Below are 19,732 nucleotides of genomic sequence, written 5' to 3'. Positions count from 1 at the left end.
TCGTAAGACTGTTAATGAAAGAAGCTTCTGGGTTTAGTTCTTTCCCTATGTGAATGCAAGGAAGAAATAAAAAGAGGAAAATAGGCATAGTGAAACAACCATGAAAGTCAGAGAACAGAACTTCATGGGAAGACGTTATTCACAATGGATGGAGAAATCAGAAAGAAAAATAGCCTGTGGAAACAAACCAGAAAATGTTTTTTACCAGTGAAAATATAACAAAACTTAGTACTATTCCACAGGATGGTAGCATCCTCTCATCCTTGCTTCTGATTACAGACAGAGAATCAATTTTTCTGTTAACCTGAAGGAGAGAGCTTGAGACCATTTAAGTGTCATATTGACATGGTCCTTCAAATATTGGCAGCTTCTGCTTCTTTTACATGGGCTGAATGAACTGATGCCCCAGAATGTTCTCCGGGTGTGAAAATTACCTGAGTGCCTAAGTTTTATGATAAATGTTCTCTATATTTTGATGCTTTGAGATACTGCACAGGCAAATACAGTTAATACCTTGAAAAAGACATCACATTAGCAACAAAATGTCCAAGGCGGCCTTTCCAAAGTCTCTTTTTTCATCCCCAAAAGAGTGAATGAAGAGTTTCAGCAACGGCAAGAAAATTCTGCTAGCAACCAAAACATCCTGCAGTACTTAAATCAGAACCGTTTGCTGAGGACAACCATACTGGTCTTACAGTACAAAAACTCTGTGCATGAATGAGTTCCTCTGGAGAAAAAGAAAGTGTATTCTCAGTTCATGGGGTTTTCATCAGTATCATATGCTTAAAGGGGAGCTTGTTTTATCTCTAAATTTCAGTCAGCACATCCCACAGTTCCGTACTTACGTCAGTTCTGCAAGTTTTACCCAGGTGTAATCTACAGCTTAGATATTGTAATAGCAACTGATACTGCATTTAGTAAGAGATTCTTCAGAATTTATGTATTAGAAAACCAACCCCTACATAACCACTGGTTTTTATTCATACCTGTGGCCTTCCTGCTCATAAAAGCAAGAAAATTCTCTGAGTCTATTGAGAAATTTTTTTTAATGTAGGAGTAGGAATTTTCCTCTTTATAATTTACTCATTTTTTCATTACCCAGCACTAACAGCATCTTCAGCAAAATGTAATCTGTTGTGGCAAACACAAAATTCTATTCCGTTTCAGAAAAAGCATTCTGAGCTATTTAAATGTAGTACACATAAAAACTGTGTACAAATCCTGCACCAGTGCATTATCAGATACATTCAATATATAGAAGACCTTCATGCAGTTTCAGAAGCACAAGGATTTGTAGCAAGCAGACACTTCTGGAAAATAGTCTTAGCAGACAGCACACTTTGTTTGGTACCCTCAGTCCTTGCTCCTTTCATCTGAGATGGAGACAAAGGACAGTCTCATTCTGCAGGACTGACAACTCTTCAGGTGCACTTGGGAAAACAGTTATTAAGTTGCAACAGTGTTTTGCTGTTTTGTTTCAAAATTCATTGTATGATATAAGTATTATCATGAGTGGGGAAAAAAATCCAGACCTGCATTCTTCTTGAGTGATGTTTTTAACCCTTTCATAAATTTTAACTTGTTGAAACTTGCCGCAATTTCATTAAGTATATACTTTGATTCATAAAAAGTTTCACAAGCAATAGGCTCAGTGCTATTACTCCATTAAAATGACATCCCAGCATGAAAATCATTGTTTTGGGATGTGCTAATGAAAGAACTTCCATAAGAAGTTGTTCTTGAACACTCTGTTGTGACTATCATATGGATAGATATAGATACAAAGTCAAAGATACAGATGATATAGATAGATATAGATATGGATATAGATATAGATATAGAGATATAGATATGGATATAGATATAGATAGATATAGATATAGATATAGATATAGAAGATATAGATATAGATATAGATATAGATATAGATATAGATATAGATATAGATATAGATATAGATATAGATATAGATATAGATATAGATATAGATATAGATATAGATAGATATGACTGCACTTCATTAAAAATCCACGAATTTAAAAACATCAAAGACGCAACTCCCTCCCCCTGTCCCCCCATAAAAGATTGACTAATCAGCTTTTAACTTAAAACTGAGCTTGTCAAAGTTAAATCTTTGCTAGTTTCAGTCTTTTCTGGTAACAAATTCTATGAGAGGGTCTTCGCTCTCTTGAAGTCAATGATCTAAGTGTACTACTGCCCCACAGAAAGATGTCAGCTTTCAACCAGGGCTGAGATGGCCTTGTTATAGACCACTTACCCATTCCAGTACAGTCTTTCCTAGCTAAGATCTTAAGTCCAAACCAGAGATCCTTGTGTGCTGAATTTAAGCTTTTTTGTTAGCAGACTAGCTAGCGGGGCGAAAAGTTCAAAACTGTTACCATAGCCTTTTCTCTGTCCCTGCATTTCTGCTTTAGATGTGGACAAGAGCAATCAGAAGAGTATTGATGTAGCTTCTGACTCTGCACTGCAGAGAGCAGTTCACCATTGGATCTGCAGAAAACTTGAGTGTGCTCTGATGCAGCTGGTGCCCATCTGAAATTGTTTTGTTTGATGTGGCAGATGCCTTAGGCTATTTGCTGCCATTCCAGTAAAAAAAGGAGTAATTACAAATCCGGAGTGCATGTTGGCACATCTACACTGAAGCACCATCTGGAAGCCATATATCTGCCACTGTGTAGCAGTGATGGCCATCCTTAGAGCTCGTATTAACTTCAGGAGAAGCTCAAGAGACTCAGTACTCCAGTGTGTCCATGTAAATAAGTTAAAGCCCCCATTTAAGAGGCTCTGGTGGAAAGAGTAAAAATCCATAAATACTTAATGCCGGTTTGATCTTGTTCTAGACAAAAAGCTTGAATCTAGTTAAGGATTAGTTATTACAACTGAACAGATGCAAGTAATTCTACATTAAATGCACTTCAGCTATAGGAAACTACTTACGTTTAGATAAACTCTGTATTCTGGGTTATCTTTATCCCAGAAACTATACTAGCACTTTTGTGGCACTAAAATAGTACCCAGGTATAAAATTACAAGTCAGCTGATTTATTTCAGATTGTAATTTTAAGAAGCTTCTTTCCTTTCCTGTCCTTTCCTTTCCTTTCCTTTATTAATAATGGTCATCTATGCTTGTGAGCAAGTAATCTAAGAGTATTTTAAAATAATGTTATTTGGATGGTTTTTATCTTCCTGACTCAATTAAAGTTTAAGCATGTCTTGGTAAGTTTCCTTTTTTTTTAGCTTGAATCAATTTTAACTTTAATTCTCAGTCTCTTAGTTATAAGTAACGGTGTATAAACCTTCATTTTCAGGGAATGTCTTGGTGAAGCACATGAACCCTGTGACTGCCAAACCTGGAAGGACTGGCTACAGAAAATATCTGAAATGAAACCAGAAGAACGTAAGAGCCGTGTGGGGCTGGGGGGGGGAGGTGAAGCAGGTGTTTTCCTGCTGTTTTGATCTTTTGGGTTTAGAGGGATTTTTTTTAGTTGCATTAAGTTAAAAACTCATACTGGCTGAAAAATAGGGGTAAAGAGGAAGAAGATGAGGGGCTGCTTCACACTTTAACTGCAACACTGTGGTAGTCTGTTCTTTGTAAAACATTTCTCCCCATAAATACACGTGTGGTTCAGTCAGGGCATATAAAACTGCTTTTCCTTCCTTTTAAAGCTTTGTTTCTTTAATTAGTTGATTTATTCCTGAATATTACTTTATTTGTCCTGTCCCATTTTAATTCTTTTAGCCCAGTCTACTCTTCTGTTTCAGTAGTGTTCCATGCAGTTTCTGTGTGCTATAAAACTAATTCAAGCCAATAGGTGATAATAATAGTAAGGTTGAGGGTGAAATGCAAGGGAGTTGTAGGAAATGGCTGAATGATAAATAACATTTCCTAAAAACACTAATAAATGTTGGGTTTACACAGGACAGACTGATCATTTTCTTGGTCAACATTAACAAAAAAATTAAAGATTAACAGTAATTTGAATACATAACTTACCTTGATTACCACAGTTCAGAGCCTTTCCATAGTGTTAGAAATATTTTGGAAAGCATAAAAAATTTTTATAAAGAGGCAAGATACACCCTACTTTGTCAAACTATGCCTGTTTTTCTTATATATATATTTTCTCTTTTATCTTTTATAAATTAAATGTCATATATACTGATATAAATTTGTATAGAAATAGATATGTGGAAATCTAAAGAAATAAGAAGTGTAGTAATATTATATATAATATGTATAAAGTAGAAAATGTAATAATAAAAGTGTATTTATATATGTGAGAAATATATATAGTGAAGACCTTCAATATTTTGTCAAAGAAACAGATAAACATGCATCTTTCCTCACCTGATTTTCACAAAAGATTACACAAGTACAACTTCGACCTCTCTGTTTTTGCATGCTCCATATCCTCCTGTCACCCCCTAAAAGTTGTGGGAGTGAGTGAGGCCTATGAAGATGCTGCCAACTGCCTGTGGTTATTGACAAACTCCAAACCGTGCGCCAACTGCAAATCTCCAATTCAGAAGAATGAGGGCTGCAACCACATGCAGTGTGCAAAGGTAAGAAAGACCCATCATACAATCTGTTGTGGAACCATCGTTCAGGTTTGTATGTCATGTACACATTTTAGGAGCACAGAGGTCCAAAACCTCTGAAGTGTCATGCCTGAGATCTAATGGAACCTGTTGCAAGAATTAGATAATTAGCAAATGTTTAATATTTAGTGAAATCTGTTTGTCTGGCAGGTGAACATTGCAATGACTGAAATTTCATAAACACCTAAGAATTAAGGGCAATTCAGTATGAAACTTAGATGGTTAAATCATCATTAATAATGCAGAAGAGAGAACAGTTTTAGTTTGCAGAAGATGTTAGCATTTTAAGGAAGGGTAAACTTTAATGAAGGTTTTGCCTTACTGTATTTTTCTTTTGCATTATTTCTCTAACATAGCAACAAAGCAGAGAAGTTTAGGTGGAAAACTGTAAACAGGAATTAACCAGCAGGAATGAAAAGACACCCAGAAGTAATTCCAAAGGAAATGTATTGGTGACAACAGCCAGAAAATTAGTCATGAGTTTGCTACCAAAATAGAACAAAATATTTTTGCTGTGAGTTCAGTATCATTTGAGAAGGCTTTTTTTCTCAAAATAGCTAAAACCGGCACTTTTAGAATACTGTTTCTTTATGTCAGATCTTACATAACTACAAATACTACCTCTTGGAGGACCATCATTAAAAATACGAAAGGACCACACACTTGACATAGTTGGCCTACAATGAAAAGCTAACAGATTTAGAAAGTAATTCTTTTATTTTTCTGAAATGCAGGTGTCTCTCCATTGCTATACGTATCCCATTTTCTTTATATTATCACATATTCTCTCTCTTCCTGTGATATGAATTGAAGGTTGGGAGTTTTTTTTATGTCATTGACAGCAGAGAACAAATTCTCCTCCACTTTGGTTTATGCCAAGTTTCCTGGTTTGGTTTTTTGTTGTTGTTTTTTTTTTTTTTTCTTTAAATGATTTTTAAAAGAGCTCATAAATTCCATAGTGCTTAAAACTGTATGTTTTTTGCAGCTGTTGCCACTGAGCTCATCTCAATTAAGCAAAGTATGGCTTCAGGCTGGAGATGGCTTTGGCCATTAAACACTGTTAAATATAGATAATTTAATTCTGTACCATTCTGAGGCACTGGCTGACAACCACAGTTGTCTTTTTTTCTTTGATGCTATACCTTATAAACAGCTTAAAGTGTCCTTAAAACAGTTGGATTCCTTTTGTCATTGAGAAATTTCTTCAAACAGCAGCTGCCTCCCCTCAGCCTAGTGAGGAAGGAGAGGAAGGGTGTCCTCAAGCCCATTGCAGGGCTCAGACATGAGGTATAGTGGTCACCACACTTATTGCTTCCTCTGCTGAAGTAACAGGAAGCTCACACCTCCTACATGATGGGCTACAGCTGCCTCTTAGCAGCTGGCATGTACCTTGGTGTAGAGGAGGATGCTCCTTACTCATATAATCATTTTTCTGTACTTAATCAGACATCTTCTTACTCTTTTATGAGCCCAGATTCTCACAAGGCAAGGCTTAGGCAGTCCGGATCTCTCATGCCCTTACATGTAGTTGTTTTTTAACCTGGGTACTTTGAACCATATTTGAAGGAACAGGAGGGGGTAGCTGTGTGGTGCAGAGACTTGATTTCTACTGCCACCAAGAGAGAGGCTGAAATACCTACCCAGCAGTTACTTGCTCAGCAGTTACCTGTTCTGCTTGGCTCAGACTGTGGCCAGACAGCAGGTGGGACATGAACAGTTTCTGTGTTTTTTAAAAAAATGGGACTTTTTTTTTTTTGCAACCCCAGGCCTGATCAGGTGCATTTGATTTATTTCATCCACTTATAACTCAACATGTAGATCCAATACAAGCCAGTGATCCAAGGAACAAAAATGATGACTTATATGGTTTGATAAATGGATCTCCTTAGTTGGTAAAATAAGGAAGGAGACTGCCCAAAAATTTTTTACTACTCAGAATGATGTTAATTCAGTTGCTCGTGGAGGAATAATGATGCCTAACTGCAAATCGAAAAAGTTTCAACTTCTTTTTTTCTTTTTTTTTTCCTTTTTTTTTTTTTTTCTGCAGTGCAAATATGACTTTTGCTGGATATGCTTAGAAGAATGGAAGAAGCACAGCTCTTCCACTGGAGGCTACTACAGATGCACACGCTATGAGGTTATTCAGCACGTAGAGGAACAGTCCAAGGAGATGACTGTAGAGGTAACAAATGAATATGTGTTTTTGAAAAATACCACTAAGGCCACGATTCTCCATTTAGGATAAGTTTAATCAAAATTCTTCCAAAACCAAGTTCCAAATGGAAAAATACAGCCTTAAATATATCAAAGAGACAGAAAGAAAGCACTACTTATTTGTGGATAGAAACATAAGATTTTTGACTTTGGTAATAATCACTGGTGACTTTGATCAAGACATTTTACTTCTCTGTGCCATGGTTTCCTTTTGTGAAATGAGCATGCTGATCCTGTAATTAGCTGCTATGCACTACAGAAGACTTGCTTTAATTTCGGCATTTGGAAAGTCGCTTTAAATAGCAGGCACTCACAGTGTATCAATTCTTTGGCTACAGTATTTGCAGACTTGTGAATTTCACAAATTACTTTTGTCTCTTTACTTACCTGGCGCCATCAGCATTACATACAATAGTTTATGTAGAAAAGAAAAAGTTGGTTATTTAATGATATCTAATGGTGATTCTGTATTAATTCATAAGATTTATTTTGGTTTATTTTGTTTCCAGGCTGAAAAGAAGCATAGAAGATTTCAAGAGCTTGATAGGTTTATGCACTATTATACAAGATTTAAGAACCATGAACTTAGCTACCAGGTGTGGGTCAAGCCATTTTTACTGATTTTTGGTTTTATTAATCCAAAAATAATTATCTTATTGTGTTTTATTTATTTTATTTTTCTAGTTAGAACAGCGCCTTCTAAAAACAGCCAAAGAAAAGATGGAGCAGTTGAGTAGAGCTCTCAGTGGAAGTAAGTATTTGCTGTGATCTATGAATTTGATTTGAAATCACATGTGATTGGCTAACCCTTTCTTTTTTGCACAGAGCTCACATTGGTCTGCTGTGTGATGTGATCCCTTCAGTACTAGAATTCATAAGTGTTGGATGAAAGCTAAATGTACATTAAATCTTACATATTCCAAAGACTCAGGGAGATAGTAGCATTAGTAAGAAATTATTGTTCTGTGCTTACCTCTTTTAGTAAGAACACTGTGCAGCCATCAAGAACCTGCTGCTGTTTACTTGCGAAATATTTAACTGATATGCACAAAAGTAATGCTGACATCAGCAGGAAAATATTTTCACAATGTTTGTTTCATATTGCAGCTGAGGGAGGCTGTCCTGATACCACATTCATTGAAGATGCAGTGCAAGAGCTTCTAAAAACTCGCCGCATTCTTAAGTGTTCTTATCCATATGGATTCTTCTTGGAGCCTAAAAGCACAAAGAAAGAAATATTTGAACTTATGCAGGTAATACATGGATATATTTTGCTTTTCTAATGGCACTTTATTTTTTTTGTGTTAGTTTTCAATGTCTTTTTGCCATTTTTGTAGTAGAAAACTGATATACCTGTTTTGTATTTGTAACCAAGTTTGGAAAAGTAGCACATTTTTTTTTACAACACTTGCTGCAAAAGGAAGGGGATAAAGAAAGATAGAAGGAGAAAGAAAAAAAATTTCCTGTTAATCTGTGAGGGTAACATTTTAGCTTCAGTCTTCATCTCCTTCTCTACCTCCTCTATCCTGTCTTTCCCTACTGATGTATCTTTACATCTGGGTGAAGGCAAAAGTGGGGGACTACCTGGGACTGCTGACTCCTTTCCTTTCCCTTAGGTCCCTTGAAGATGTTCAGTATGTCTGAGTGCAGGGAAATCCTGCTCCAAGGTGTAGGACAGCATGTAGGTCAGTAACAGAGGAGGCTAGAGGGCAAACATTTCAGGGTATTTTGGTATTTCAGAAGGTATTTTCAGGAACATGGATATCACTCCTCTCAGTATATATGGCAAAGAGCTCTGCCTGAGTCACGTTTTACTGTAAAACTATTTTACTCTCTATTATTAACTATTGCAGACAGACCTAGAAATGGTCACTGAAGACCTTGCACAGAAAGTGAACAGGCCTTACCTTCGGACGCCTCGCCATAAAATCATCCGCGCAGCTTGTCTCGTGCAGCAGAAGCGGCAAGAATTCCTGGCCTCTGTGGCCCGTGGTGTTGCTCCTGCAGACTCTCCAGAAGCACCCAGACGCAGGTAATCCTCACAAAACACTGCACAAGTCAAAAAAAGTTCATTTGATAGCTGCCAAAGTGGGTGAATCCACTGTTGTTTTTTGACTATGAGATAGATGCTAAGTGTGGTGGTTGTAAATCATTGTGATGGTGATATTTCTTGGACATTCGATCCTTGTGGGATTACAGCCTTTGAGGAAAAATGTATTTGAGGATCACTGCTCTGCTGTTGCAACATAAATTGCTTCCCCATTTGTGATATATTAATGATTAGATTAGGCTTCCATTTCACTTTTTTTTATCAAGATTGCCACTAAATGCCTGATACACTTAAAAAATCTCTTAAGTATTTGCTAAAAATATCAGGTACTTCTGTCATAGTCAAAAATTTATTTGTAGGGCTTTCTAGATGAATTTTGAGGCAAGAATTAAAGAAGACTTGTTAAGTTTAGAGAGTTACAATTGCTCTAGTTTTTAAATTTCAATAGGTTTTGAAGCTCTGGAGGTTGTTCATATTTGTTCTACTTCTAAACTCGATGGTATATCTTTCCATTTCATAGCTTTGCTGGTGGAACATGGGATTGGGAATATTTAGGATTTGCATCCCCTGAGGTAAACTATTTCCTTTTAATTTTTTAACTTAGTTCTGCATATTCTAGAAACGCAGGTACGATCACAATCTGCATGAAGAGCTGCTTTATTTTGAGCCAAAGCATTTCAAGTTGGTTAAGCTTTCATTTCATTTATTTCACAATAGAAGGAAATATATTCATAGCTAATTGTGCAATGACTCTAAGCAATGCCTCTATATGATATAGTTATTTAAGGGGACATTAGAGAAGCTATTTTGAGTTCATCATTTTCCAAGTACCTAACCAGTTTTATAATTGAATATAAACTGGTGTCTGTGTGCTGCAGAACCTTAAAGTAATAAATATATGAAATCGTTTAGATTACTTTTGAATGCAACATTAGTCCAGCAGAATTTGACAAAAAGCCTAAGAAATTTCCATCCTTCTGTCACAATCCAAGAAAAACATGCAGTCATACACCTAAATATTGTTAACTATTTCAAATGTTTATTTTTATTGTTATGTATTGAAGCAGGATGAAAATTGCATACTCAAATGACATTAACTTTTGCTACTTAACTAAGAATGAAAATTATAATTTTTAAATGAATATTCTATGATCTGTATATGGGAAATAGTTTTTGAGACTCTGCCCTAAAATATGAGAAGCTTCCTATAAAGCTTTCCTTTAGCGTCTTAGTTTTTATTAGATGTTTTGAGAACATTAGATTAAAGCATTCAGTCAGGAAGGAAACTTCATTTCAGTATTTCCTTGGTGCTGTTTTCTTTCTATCTAGTCATTTTTAAGCATCCTAGAAAACTCCATGTACTTTTTCTATATATTTCCTTTACTATTGTTGCTGGTGAGCATCACGCTGGTGAGAAAATGGCTCGCTTCTCTACAAAAGATCAGCTTGCTTCTCCTGTCCAGTTCCTTTAGTTCTTTCTTTTGAAATAATTTCACATTTGATAATGTCAAACTCATTATGATGTTACTGTATCATCAATGGAACTGGTTATGAGAAAAAGCTGGTAAGAAATGTGTTGATAAGCTGTTCAGCAGTAGGTGCCATTGCAGCTGTGCTTAGATCATTGCTTATGAGTTTTTATGACTTGGCTAAATGTGGCACTGTGTAATGCAAGTTGGTTTCTTTGCTATGTAGCTATCACGAATACTTGCAACCACCTATGCTAAAGGAATTTTGTAGAATTAGTAATGGTTATTTTTGTTTATTTTAGTGCATTTCACTACAAAGTGTTTTACGTAGTGCTGTACTTTTACTGACAAACAGTAGAATGACAGTGTATAGCAGATTATTATAGAAAACAAAATCTTACTGATTTTAGCCAGGAATGCTGGTTGTTGTAGAACACTGTGTGAAACCAAGATATTCTTACCCAACACAGTTAAAACTCCTTTTGCTCACATGTAGAAAATTGTTCCTTGTAATTAGAAATAAACTTTCATACATAGTAATTAAGATCTCTTTCTAAAGGTTAATAAGCAGCCAAAAGTTAAATAGCTCTTAGTAAGATCTATTATTTTATTGCAAATAAATGACAGATAAAATCTGAAACGATTAATAAATCTTAGTGTTCAGCAATCGCTTCCCATTATTACTTTCCTGATTCATAATGTTATAATTATATATTTTTAAAATAATTCAGTTATATTGTTCTATATCAAGGTTTGATTTTGTGTTATTTGGGGCACTGCCTTCCATTTAGAAAAGCTCTGAGCTCACTAAGAGCTGGAAGAATATTTTAGAGAAGAATCACTTCCTTTTTACCCTGGTTTTTTTATGGTGTTCCACAGACTCACAAGCATATACTACTAACCACAGTTGAAGACAGTATTGGGCTAAATGGAGTTTTTGTCCAGCTCAGTAACGCTATTTTTATGTTCTTACCATTTTCATGGATCTTGTTACATAGATAAAAATCTGCCCATGCTGATGATTTTGTGACTATTCCTTTTGGCTTGCATATGTCACGATGAATAAGAACTTGATCTGAGACAGTTCATGGAAAGAAAACATACTCCCATAATATCATCTACACATTGTGTAAGAGAAATGATACTTCTGGATTTAAGTTTTAGGTTCTTTATATATTGAGATATTCTATGATGAAGAGTTAATGTAAGAAAGGAAAAGTAATGGTACTGGTAGCTTTCCCAGTTCATTTGGCCAAATGGAGCCTTTGGGTTACAGATTTCCCAACTTGGGGCTCAGGAAAATAAAGAGCAGTATTCTTTGCTGAAGAGAAGTGCTAGTACTGTTTGTATATTTTTATTGCCTTGTGTAAATGAATAACTGCAATTAACAAAAAAACTTACCTACACAGTCAGGTTTGGTGTCAGCTGTACAAACCAAAGGCATATCTGGAAATTTGCCCTCAAGTAATATAAAATTAGTTTTTTAATATTAGGAAAGGTATGGAAATCAAAACATTTATTTCCAAGTATTAAGATAATGAACCCTTGGGATGTTAGGTTGATGTGGTCAAGAGTGAGTCTTTTCCATAAATGTTATATAAACTGGTTTTGGTAAATACACATAATATGAGAAAATACAGGCTGTAGGAGTTAATACCCAGGGATATGGCTCGCTGGCAGCTTAGGTTAGGTAAAAATAGAGATTTGTAATTCATGGAATAAAAACCTATCAAAGACAGCTCAGTAGAAGAGTATCAGCTGTGGCTTAAGAAGTTCCTGAGCCATAGTGTCCTGGAGGCTGGGAAAAGTATGTTAAGTCCTGATGTATGTCTGCCAGCTTTCTGTCATCTCTGAAAAGTTATTTTCTACTGGGAATTGCTGGCAACAGAGATTCTGAGATAACAATTATTCTGATTCACATTAATTGTTTTTATGTTCCAAAATCACTAGGTATACATTTATTAATAAGTGTGTCAGTGTGTGTGTATATAAAGTTTGGCATCAAAGCTTGTAGACAAAAAATGTGTACTTAATGGAATTCTTGAAAAAGGAGATTGCAAGTATTAAAATGTTGGTAGTACATCAAGTATTTTTCTTTGCAAATTCATTATTTTATAGATAGGATTACCTTGGAATTATTTTTGTTGTTTATGTTAAGCGTTGCATGATACAACTTGCAATTCATTTTTCTGGAAGCAGGTGATTTTATAATAAACGTATAAAATCACACATTTTTTATAAAAATGTGGTGCTTGTAACTCAGAAAAATAGTACTGCATGCTGCCCTGTGTTTTGTAACCTTTGGTTTATGCAGGAATATGCTGAATTTCAGTATCGGAGGAGGCACAGACAGCGTCGACGTGGAGACATGCATAGTCTGCTCAGTAATACTCCAGACCCTGACGACCCCAGTGAGAGTACATTAGGTACGAACCTGCCTTGGGCTGGGTTTTTTCTCTTCCTGACTCAGAAATTGTTAGAAGTGACCACAATATTTGTTTCAAATACATTGCTGTATACAACATAAAGGCTTGTCTCTGTTAGAAGTGTTGTTGTGGCTGCTCCTCTTCTTAAAGAGAAATGCATTGATCTTCCCACTAACAACTCCTCGGCTGTTTAGCACAGGTTTGCTTTCCTGAAGAAATTTTGAAGGGCACTCTTACATATACAAGCTCTTTTACACCAATTAAAAGTACCAGTTGTGTATAGAGTGTAGAAGAAGGTTCCCCTGCTACAGGCCTGTGGAAGGTTGTCATAAGGCTGTTTCAAAATCCTGCTCAGAGGCTGTATTGGCAAAGGTAGACAGGAAAGAAGTTGGCCTGGGCTGTGACTTCCAGCATTCTACTCTTCTGAGCAGTGCTACGGCTGGTAGCACCGTGCCTTAAGGTCACTGTAACTTGGTTGTCTGGGATGTCTCAGTTCCACCAGGACCTTGGCAAAGGTAAAAACCAGCTTGACTCCAAATCATATTGTGACACTGTTTCTGCAGAGTTGCCAGTGTGTGTGCTCTAAGCCATGCTGCACAAACTCTCATTGCTGTGTCTCATGAACTAAAGTCCTATACTTTGCTTGTTCTTTAAAACCAAAAGGAGAAATCCTTTACTGAGGAGAAAGAATCAAATGCTTTGGTTCTTCCCTATTGCAAATAAAATGCAAAAACATCTTGTTAGTTTGAGGACCAGAATTTGACTGAACACTTGGATGTGGTAGTGATGACCAGTGCAATGTTAAAGCATGCAAGAGAGTATTAGTTTGTCTCAGTCTATTTCATTTTGAGTTTTGCAGTGGAAGATTCCATTTTCCAAAGTCAAAAGAGCTACATTTATTTTTATTACAGAGCATTTCTTTCTGAAAACAGCATTTTACTTCTATTTTATGTTGGTTGTTTTAAGAAAACAGCAATGTCAGTTATTAAGTTTACACTAATGACTCTACTCTTAATTATGTTGCAATATTAGGGTAAAAATTACTGTAATGTTAACATTACAGCTGAGGTTTTGTCTTTGAAAGAACAGAGAAATGGGCAAACATTTGTAATCCACCTGTAAATGCATCCTGTATTGTGTCCATGTGCAGTATTTTTCAGGGCTTTCCATAAATCATGTCTGTGCCTTTGCCCCTTCTGCCAACAGGCTCATGCTCCTGATAGCATAACCCATCCTTTCAAGGAGAAGAAGGGCACTGAGAGTAGAAAGGTACAAATGAGCCAGGCAGTCAGTGGGAAACAGTGAGACTGGTGTTTTGCCATTGTGTAAGAGTTGGTGTGGAAGGAGTGGTTTGGATTGTTTCATTCAGAGTGAATAAAGGAGTAAAATTACACAATTGGAATCCAAAAGGAAGAGATTCTGTAAGTAGATAATAGTGGAAAAGGCTTCCTCGCTGGTTCTTCAACCGTTTTTGTTTCAATTGCCCAAACAGACACTCAGGAAGGTGGGAGTAGTAGAAGACATGGCACCTCCATGGTGAGTTCAGCTTCTATGGGTATTCTGCACAGCTCTTCGCTTCATGACTATACCCCTGTCAGTCGCTCTGAAAACCAGGATTCTCTTCAGGTATCTCTCCTAATCTCTTTTCCATTCTCTCTGCTTTGCTTGCCTTCCTCTGCTCTGCTTTTCTATGTCATTTTGTCTCTCTGCAAATTTTCTTAATTCTTCAATGAGACAGGGAGAATCTAGGACAACAAATTACACATTCACACTGGTAAGAATTGCTAAACAATCACTAATGTAACGATAGTCACCTTTTAAATTGTGTTGTCAGTCTGTCAGTAAGAATTGATTCTGATGAATGAGCTATAGGAATAATGAATGAATTTCAGATTTGAGCCCAAATTACTTTTCATCCAAAATATGTAACAAGATGCAAGTTTTATTGCTGAGAGCAACTTTATGTATTTCCACAGGCTCTGAGTTCTTTGGATGAAGATGACCCAAACATCCTGCTAGCTATTCAGCTGTCATTACAAGAATCTGGCTTGGCCATAGATGAAGAAACGAGAGACTTTCTAAATAATGAGGCATCTTTAGGAGCAATAGGTACCTCTTTGCCTACAAGACTGGACTCTGCTCCCATAAGTATAGACAACCCAAGGGGCGCTTTGAGCAGCTCTGAGCTGTTAGAACTTGGTGACAGTCTGATGAGACTGGGTGCAGGCAGTGATCCCTTTTCAGCTGATCGTCTTCATTCACACCCCTGCAGCGATACAAGAAGTGGATTGTACTCAACATCTAGTGATGCTGATTCCAGCAGTCAAGATCCCCATACCAATGAAAATCTACTTGGAAATATTATGGCCTGGTTTCATGACATGAACCCACAGAGTATTGCTCTGATCCCCTCAACAAGTACAGAAACAGATGAGGAGTCACAGCAACCCAGTACTGAAGATGGGTCAGCAGGGCAACCAAATCTTATAGACACAGGGCTAGAGCCTCAGGAAGAGCATGCACTATTTGAGGATGCACTCAAAAACGAAGGCAGAGGAACCCAAACAGAGGAAAGCACTTCTGAAGAAAACATTATTCCAAGTGAAACAGTATCACAAATTGGTGATAATAACCGGGAGGTAACAAGCACCCTGGATGCTTCAGGAGATACTGCAAGTCAGACTCCTCAAACCTCAAGTGAATGGATAGAACATGTGCATCTGGTATGAACAAAAACTAAATCTGGAGTAAAAGAATGGCAGTGACAGATGGTACAGTATGTGGAGTAAGCATTATGGAGGCTTTGATCCACATAACTACAGCTCAGTTGTAACCACTGATGTAACAACGGATTTATAGGAGTTCTCTTGAATTGTAGTTCTTCATAATAATGTGAACCTTTCAAGGAATATCCTTCACATTTATTTAGGTAGTACTTGCCTTTTTGCTCTCAAGAGAAAGGAATAAGTAGGTTGTATTCCACATTCCTAATACAATGCAGCATCTGTTTAGCCTTAGGTTGATGATCCTTAACTTGAAAGTATGGATTAAAGGCTTACACTGATTATTTTGGTTGGTTTTCCTAAAAAATAGTTTATTCCATTTTTTTAGAAATCATTATTTCACCAAAATAACATCTGGCAGTTCATTTGCATTTTGGGTTTGTTTTCCATAACTTTTCCTTACTCATTTTGCATTTTTGTTAGCAGTGTGAACGGAGGTATTTAATGCTTCTCTTTAGTACTGCTCCAGGAACAAGTTTTAGGGGATATTCTTTCCCATTAAAATCAAAGATTTTTTCATGTTTATTTACAGTCCAAATGTGCCAAACTGTGAACGGTTAACTGGCAGTAGCCTAATGAAACAGTGCAGTGCAGTGTTACTCTATCCAACTAATCCCACAATTCTTAGCAGTGAAAGAAACCACTGGGTAGCATTGCTTCTCTAAATTTAACTGGCATGTGTTGCCACGGTGACTGCATTTAATTAAATGTAGCCTGTATCTTAAGTTAATAAAACCTAATGCTGCTGTTAAACAGTTATTTTAAATATTAAAATACAGTGAGCTAGCAACAGCTATGCTGTATTTTAAGAGACACTTTAACGGAAGTGCAATCATAGTTCTTTGTTTTCATAATTCTACAAAGCATTTTATGCACTAATAGTGCAATTACTTTTAATGATAACATTTTATAAAAATATAGGAATACAGAATTTTCATATATTAGTCCCACAATTAAAACTTCAGATAACACATTCTGCTCAACATGTTACGGTGCCTTTGCCTAACCCAACTGGATAGTTGCCACAGTTAAACAAGTAATTCAAATTCAGTGTGTTCTGGAGTAACTATGCTATTAATTGCAAAGACCTCCATAAAACCACCCATGGCCTTGCCTTTACAGTAAATAACTAAACGTTCAGTCAGTGTTTTTGCATAAACAAAACACTACTAGGTATTTGTTCAATTGCACAATATTCATTTGCTGTGTGATTACTGTTTAGTGTAAGAAAAAAAAATTAAAAAAAAAAACAAACCACAAAAAACCTTTTCCTAGTTGTTGTACCGTGAAAAAAACCAAAATATACTGGTTTTAGATTTGCTTAAGAGCATCAATCTACAGTTAGTGAAATACAATGGTACAGTATGTAATTACAACTAGAGTAAGTTGTTCAAATGGCTGTTTTAATTACATATAATCAAAACTTGTCATAACATGAGCAAATTACATACACTCCATTTTAAGTTTTGCTTAACTGTTACCAGAGATTTGTTGATATAAAAGTTTATTACTACTGAGTGTGTATAGGCAAGTGTCATGATAGCAAAGTTTATGTATTGATTACTGTGAGTTCAAGTGAGTGTTTTGGTAACTAATTCATGCAAATCCAGCTTTGGAACCTTGCAGTCACAAGGTTCATATTAGTAAAAAAACGAATTAAGAGTATTTTACCTTTACCCCATAAAAACCTTGTCCATTTTGCAAGCATCTTTAGAGAGAATGAATAGAATAGTCTCAAATAATTTTCCAACTTTTCCTCTAGCCACCCTTCTCCTGACATAATATTGAGCCTTTGAAAAATACCTGTAGGTATAAAGTCCTTCAACTAAAACAGTCCTTCATGACCTGTCATCATGAATTGGTCTGAAAGTTGTTTAACTCACATAGCTTCCTTGAATTTCTGAGTAGAAAGATTCTCACAAAAAGAATATGTATTGCATTGAGATGTCTTGCAAAGTTACAGTAAGATATGTAAGAGTGCTCTCTGTGAAGATAGTGAAGTTTGTGGGTTCTGGTTTTTTGTAATTTGGTTAGGTTGTGCAGTATATCCATTGTTTCCGTGTTACTCTTATGAGCATGAAATTAGCCTATTAAATTTGTATTTTCTTGGTACTTATTTTAACACCATATTCATTGACTTTACAATTCAAAAATAAAAGTTTGGCAAGACTATTTTGTAAACCTGTTAATTTTATAATGTAAAAAAATTACTCTAACCTTGAATTGTTATTTGCACTTTCATAGTCTATACTTGATACATTCCCACTTTATATACAAGTAGGATACTACAACCATGTAGATGTTTGGCCAAATGAATGCTGTTAATAATATGTAAAATTCTTTGATTAAACATTTATTACTTAAACTAATTCCGTTCTGTCTTATTACATCTTAGACTTACTGTAGCAGATCCTTGAGACTGCTGACAGACGTTTTTAGGATGTGTTTAATCATGTGTCACATTAGGTGGGGACCACGTAGTAAGTTGAGTGTTTTGATTTGTAAATATAAGGTACCATCATTAAGCTTTGAAAACAAAATCTAAACCAGACATTAATTGCTACAGCCATATTTTGCACTTGTTCTTTGTAGAGTAAAGCCTTGTCATTACAAATAGTGGGGCTAAAGAGGGGGTGGAGCTAATTTTTGTGGAAGATTCTGTTAATCAGCATTACTTAAGTGCCACTTAATATCCAGTCTTCATTGTTACCAGGCAATTCCAGAACGCCTCTGTTACATTAACAGGCACTAAACTGTTCTGCTCCTTGTTACAGTAATGCCATCAACTTCCTCCACCACTCATTCCAAGATCACAGAATGTTTTTAGTTGAAAGGGACCTTAAAGATCATCCAGTTCCAACCCCCCTGCCATGAGCAGGGACACCTTCCACTAGCCCAGGTTGCTCAGAGCTCCATCCAGTCTGGCCTTGAACACTTCCAAGGATGGAGCATCCACAGCTTCTCTGAGCAACCTGTTCCAGTGCCTCACCACCTTCACAGAAGGCATCCCACTTTAATACTCATGGAGGCTGGTAAGAATGGAAGCCAAACATGGATAAGGATAGCTAGTTTCTTTACAAAATATTGTCTAGACAATCTCCTTAGAACTGGACAATATAGTGATTACTGTCCTTATTACTCTTCTGTAGATCAGCCAGATATGGAAACTTGAGAGATGTAGAGAAACCAGTGATCATGCAAGACTGAGTGTCATTTTTAGCATCTTGTCCTCTTAACTGAAGACTAAGGCAAAAGATGTGCATCAAAAAGATCAACTGTAAATACTGCACAGAGCTGTTTGCTGTCAATCTTTGTATGAGAACAAAGAAATGAATGAAGCCTTGACTTTCTGCAATGCCATGCTTTCATTCCACTTCAAAAACAGACAAGCACAGAAATAATACTATTCCCCAAATACATAACAACGTGAAACTGAAAATAGAATAATGGAGTAAAGAAAAAATGTTTTCTAACTTAACTGCGAAGCTCTTTCTTCCTCAACTCTTCATAGTCATTTAAGGTTACCTTTTACTAGTGGAATGTTAAAGTTAATTGTTAACAGGGTGGTGTTATTTTAAAATTATGCAGGTCTTCATCTTTACAGAAATCCTTTCTGCATTGAAATGCAAACTTGAGAAGGTTTTTGCATAGTTTTTTTTCCTTTTAGGTCATTTAGATGAATATCTAGATAAATGGAATATAAGCAAGAAAATATTAAATGTAGGTGTTCGGTACTGCGCATACATAATCTTCAGAATTCGTATTATAGTGATGTTTTCATCCAAGCATAAGTGTCTTACCCACCATGAGGTACTGGAAAAATGATGGGGGATTTTATCTTGGGGTTTTTACACTGGAATTGTTCACTCCATTAAAATGATTTACCTTTACATAGTTTCAGGGAGTACTTATCAGTTTATGAACCCAGATGTTTTTCTCTGAGTAACAGTGGACTATGCAAATTATTCATCAATTATATTTTGGCCACTGCACCTTCTGCTCTAATTATCAGATCAGTTTTATTTATAATAATCTATTGGAAAGAAGGTCTTGTTTGAACACTAGTATTTTTACTCTGCAAATTCTACAGTCAGTCTTGTTGTCTACATTGTTTAATGTGGCAGTCCATGTAGGCAACCTCAACGTGCCTTTAGGGAGGCAAACAAACAG

General features: G+C 36.2%; 1 protein-coding gene across 5 annotated transcripts in view; it reads left to right on the top strand.

Annotated features, from left to right (window-relative positions):
• Nucleotides 1-17,931, top strand: part of ANKIB1 (ankyrin repeat and IBR domain containing 1) — an 84,491-nt gene extending 66,560 nt beyond the window's left edge. For 2 of the 5 annotated variants that reach the window (XM_032683299.1, XM_032683308.1), the window contains exons 10-20: nucleotides 3,330-3,418; nucleotides 4,454-4,584; nucleotides 6,668-6,802; nucleotides 7,344-7,430; nucleotides 7,519-7,585; nucleotides 7,942-8,087; nucleotides 8,688-8,866; nucleotides 9,405-9,456; nucleotides 12,668-12,779; nucleotides 14,272-14,405; nucleotides 14,756-17,931. In XM_032683299.1, the coding sequence (XP_032539190.1) occupies nucleotides 3,330-3,418; nucleotides 4,454-4,584; nucleotides 6,668-6,802; nucleotides 7,344-7,430; nucleotides 7,519-7,585; nucleotides 7,942-8,087; nucleotides 8,688-8,866; nucleotides 9,405-9,456; nucleotides 12,668-12,779; nucleotides 14,272-14,405; nucleotides 14,756-15,508 (1,885 nt within the window). In that variant the 3' untranslated portion in view covers nucleotides 15,509-17,931. The remainder of the gene's footprint in view (nucleotides 1-3,329; nucleotides 3,419-4,453; nucleotides 4,585-6,667; nucleotides 6,803-7,343; nucleotides 7,431-7,518; nucleotides 7,586-7,941; nucleotides 8,088-8,687; nucleotides 8,867-9,404; nucleotides 9,457-12,667; nucleotides 12,780-14,271; nucleotides 14,406-14,755) is intronic. The other 3 variants (XM_032683318.1, XM_032683334.1, XM_032683329.1) reach the window with 3 other exon arrangements.
• The last annotated feature ends 1,801 nt before the right edge of the window (nucleotides 17,932-19,732 follow it).

The sequence above is a fragment of the Chiroxiphia lanceolata genome, chromosome 1 (genome assembly GCF_009829145.1).
Source record: "Chiroxiphia lanceolata isolate bChiLan1 chromosome 1, bChiLan1.pri, whole genome shotgun sequence".
Taxonomy (NCBI): domain Eukaryota; kingdom Metazoa; phylum Chordata; class Aves; order Passeriformes; family Pipridae; genus Chiroxiphia; species Chiroxiphia lanceolata.
This window is presented reverse-complemented; position numbering and strand designations above follow the sequence as displayed.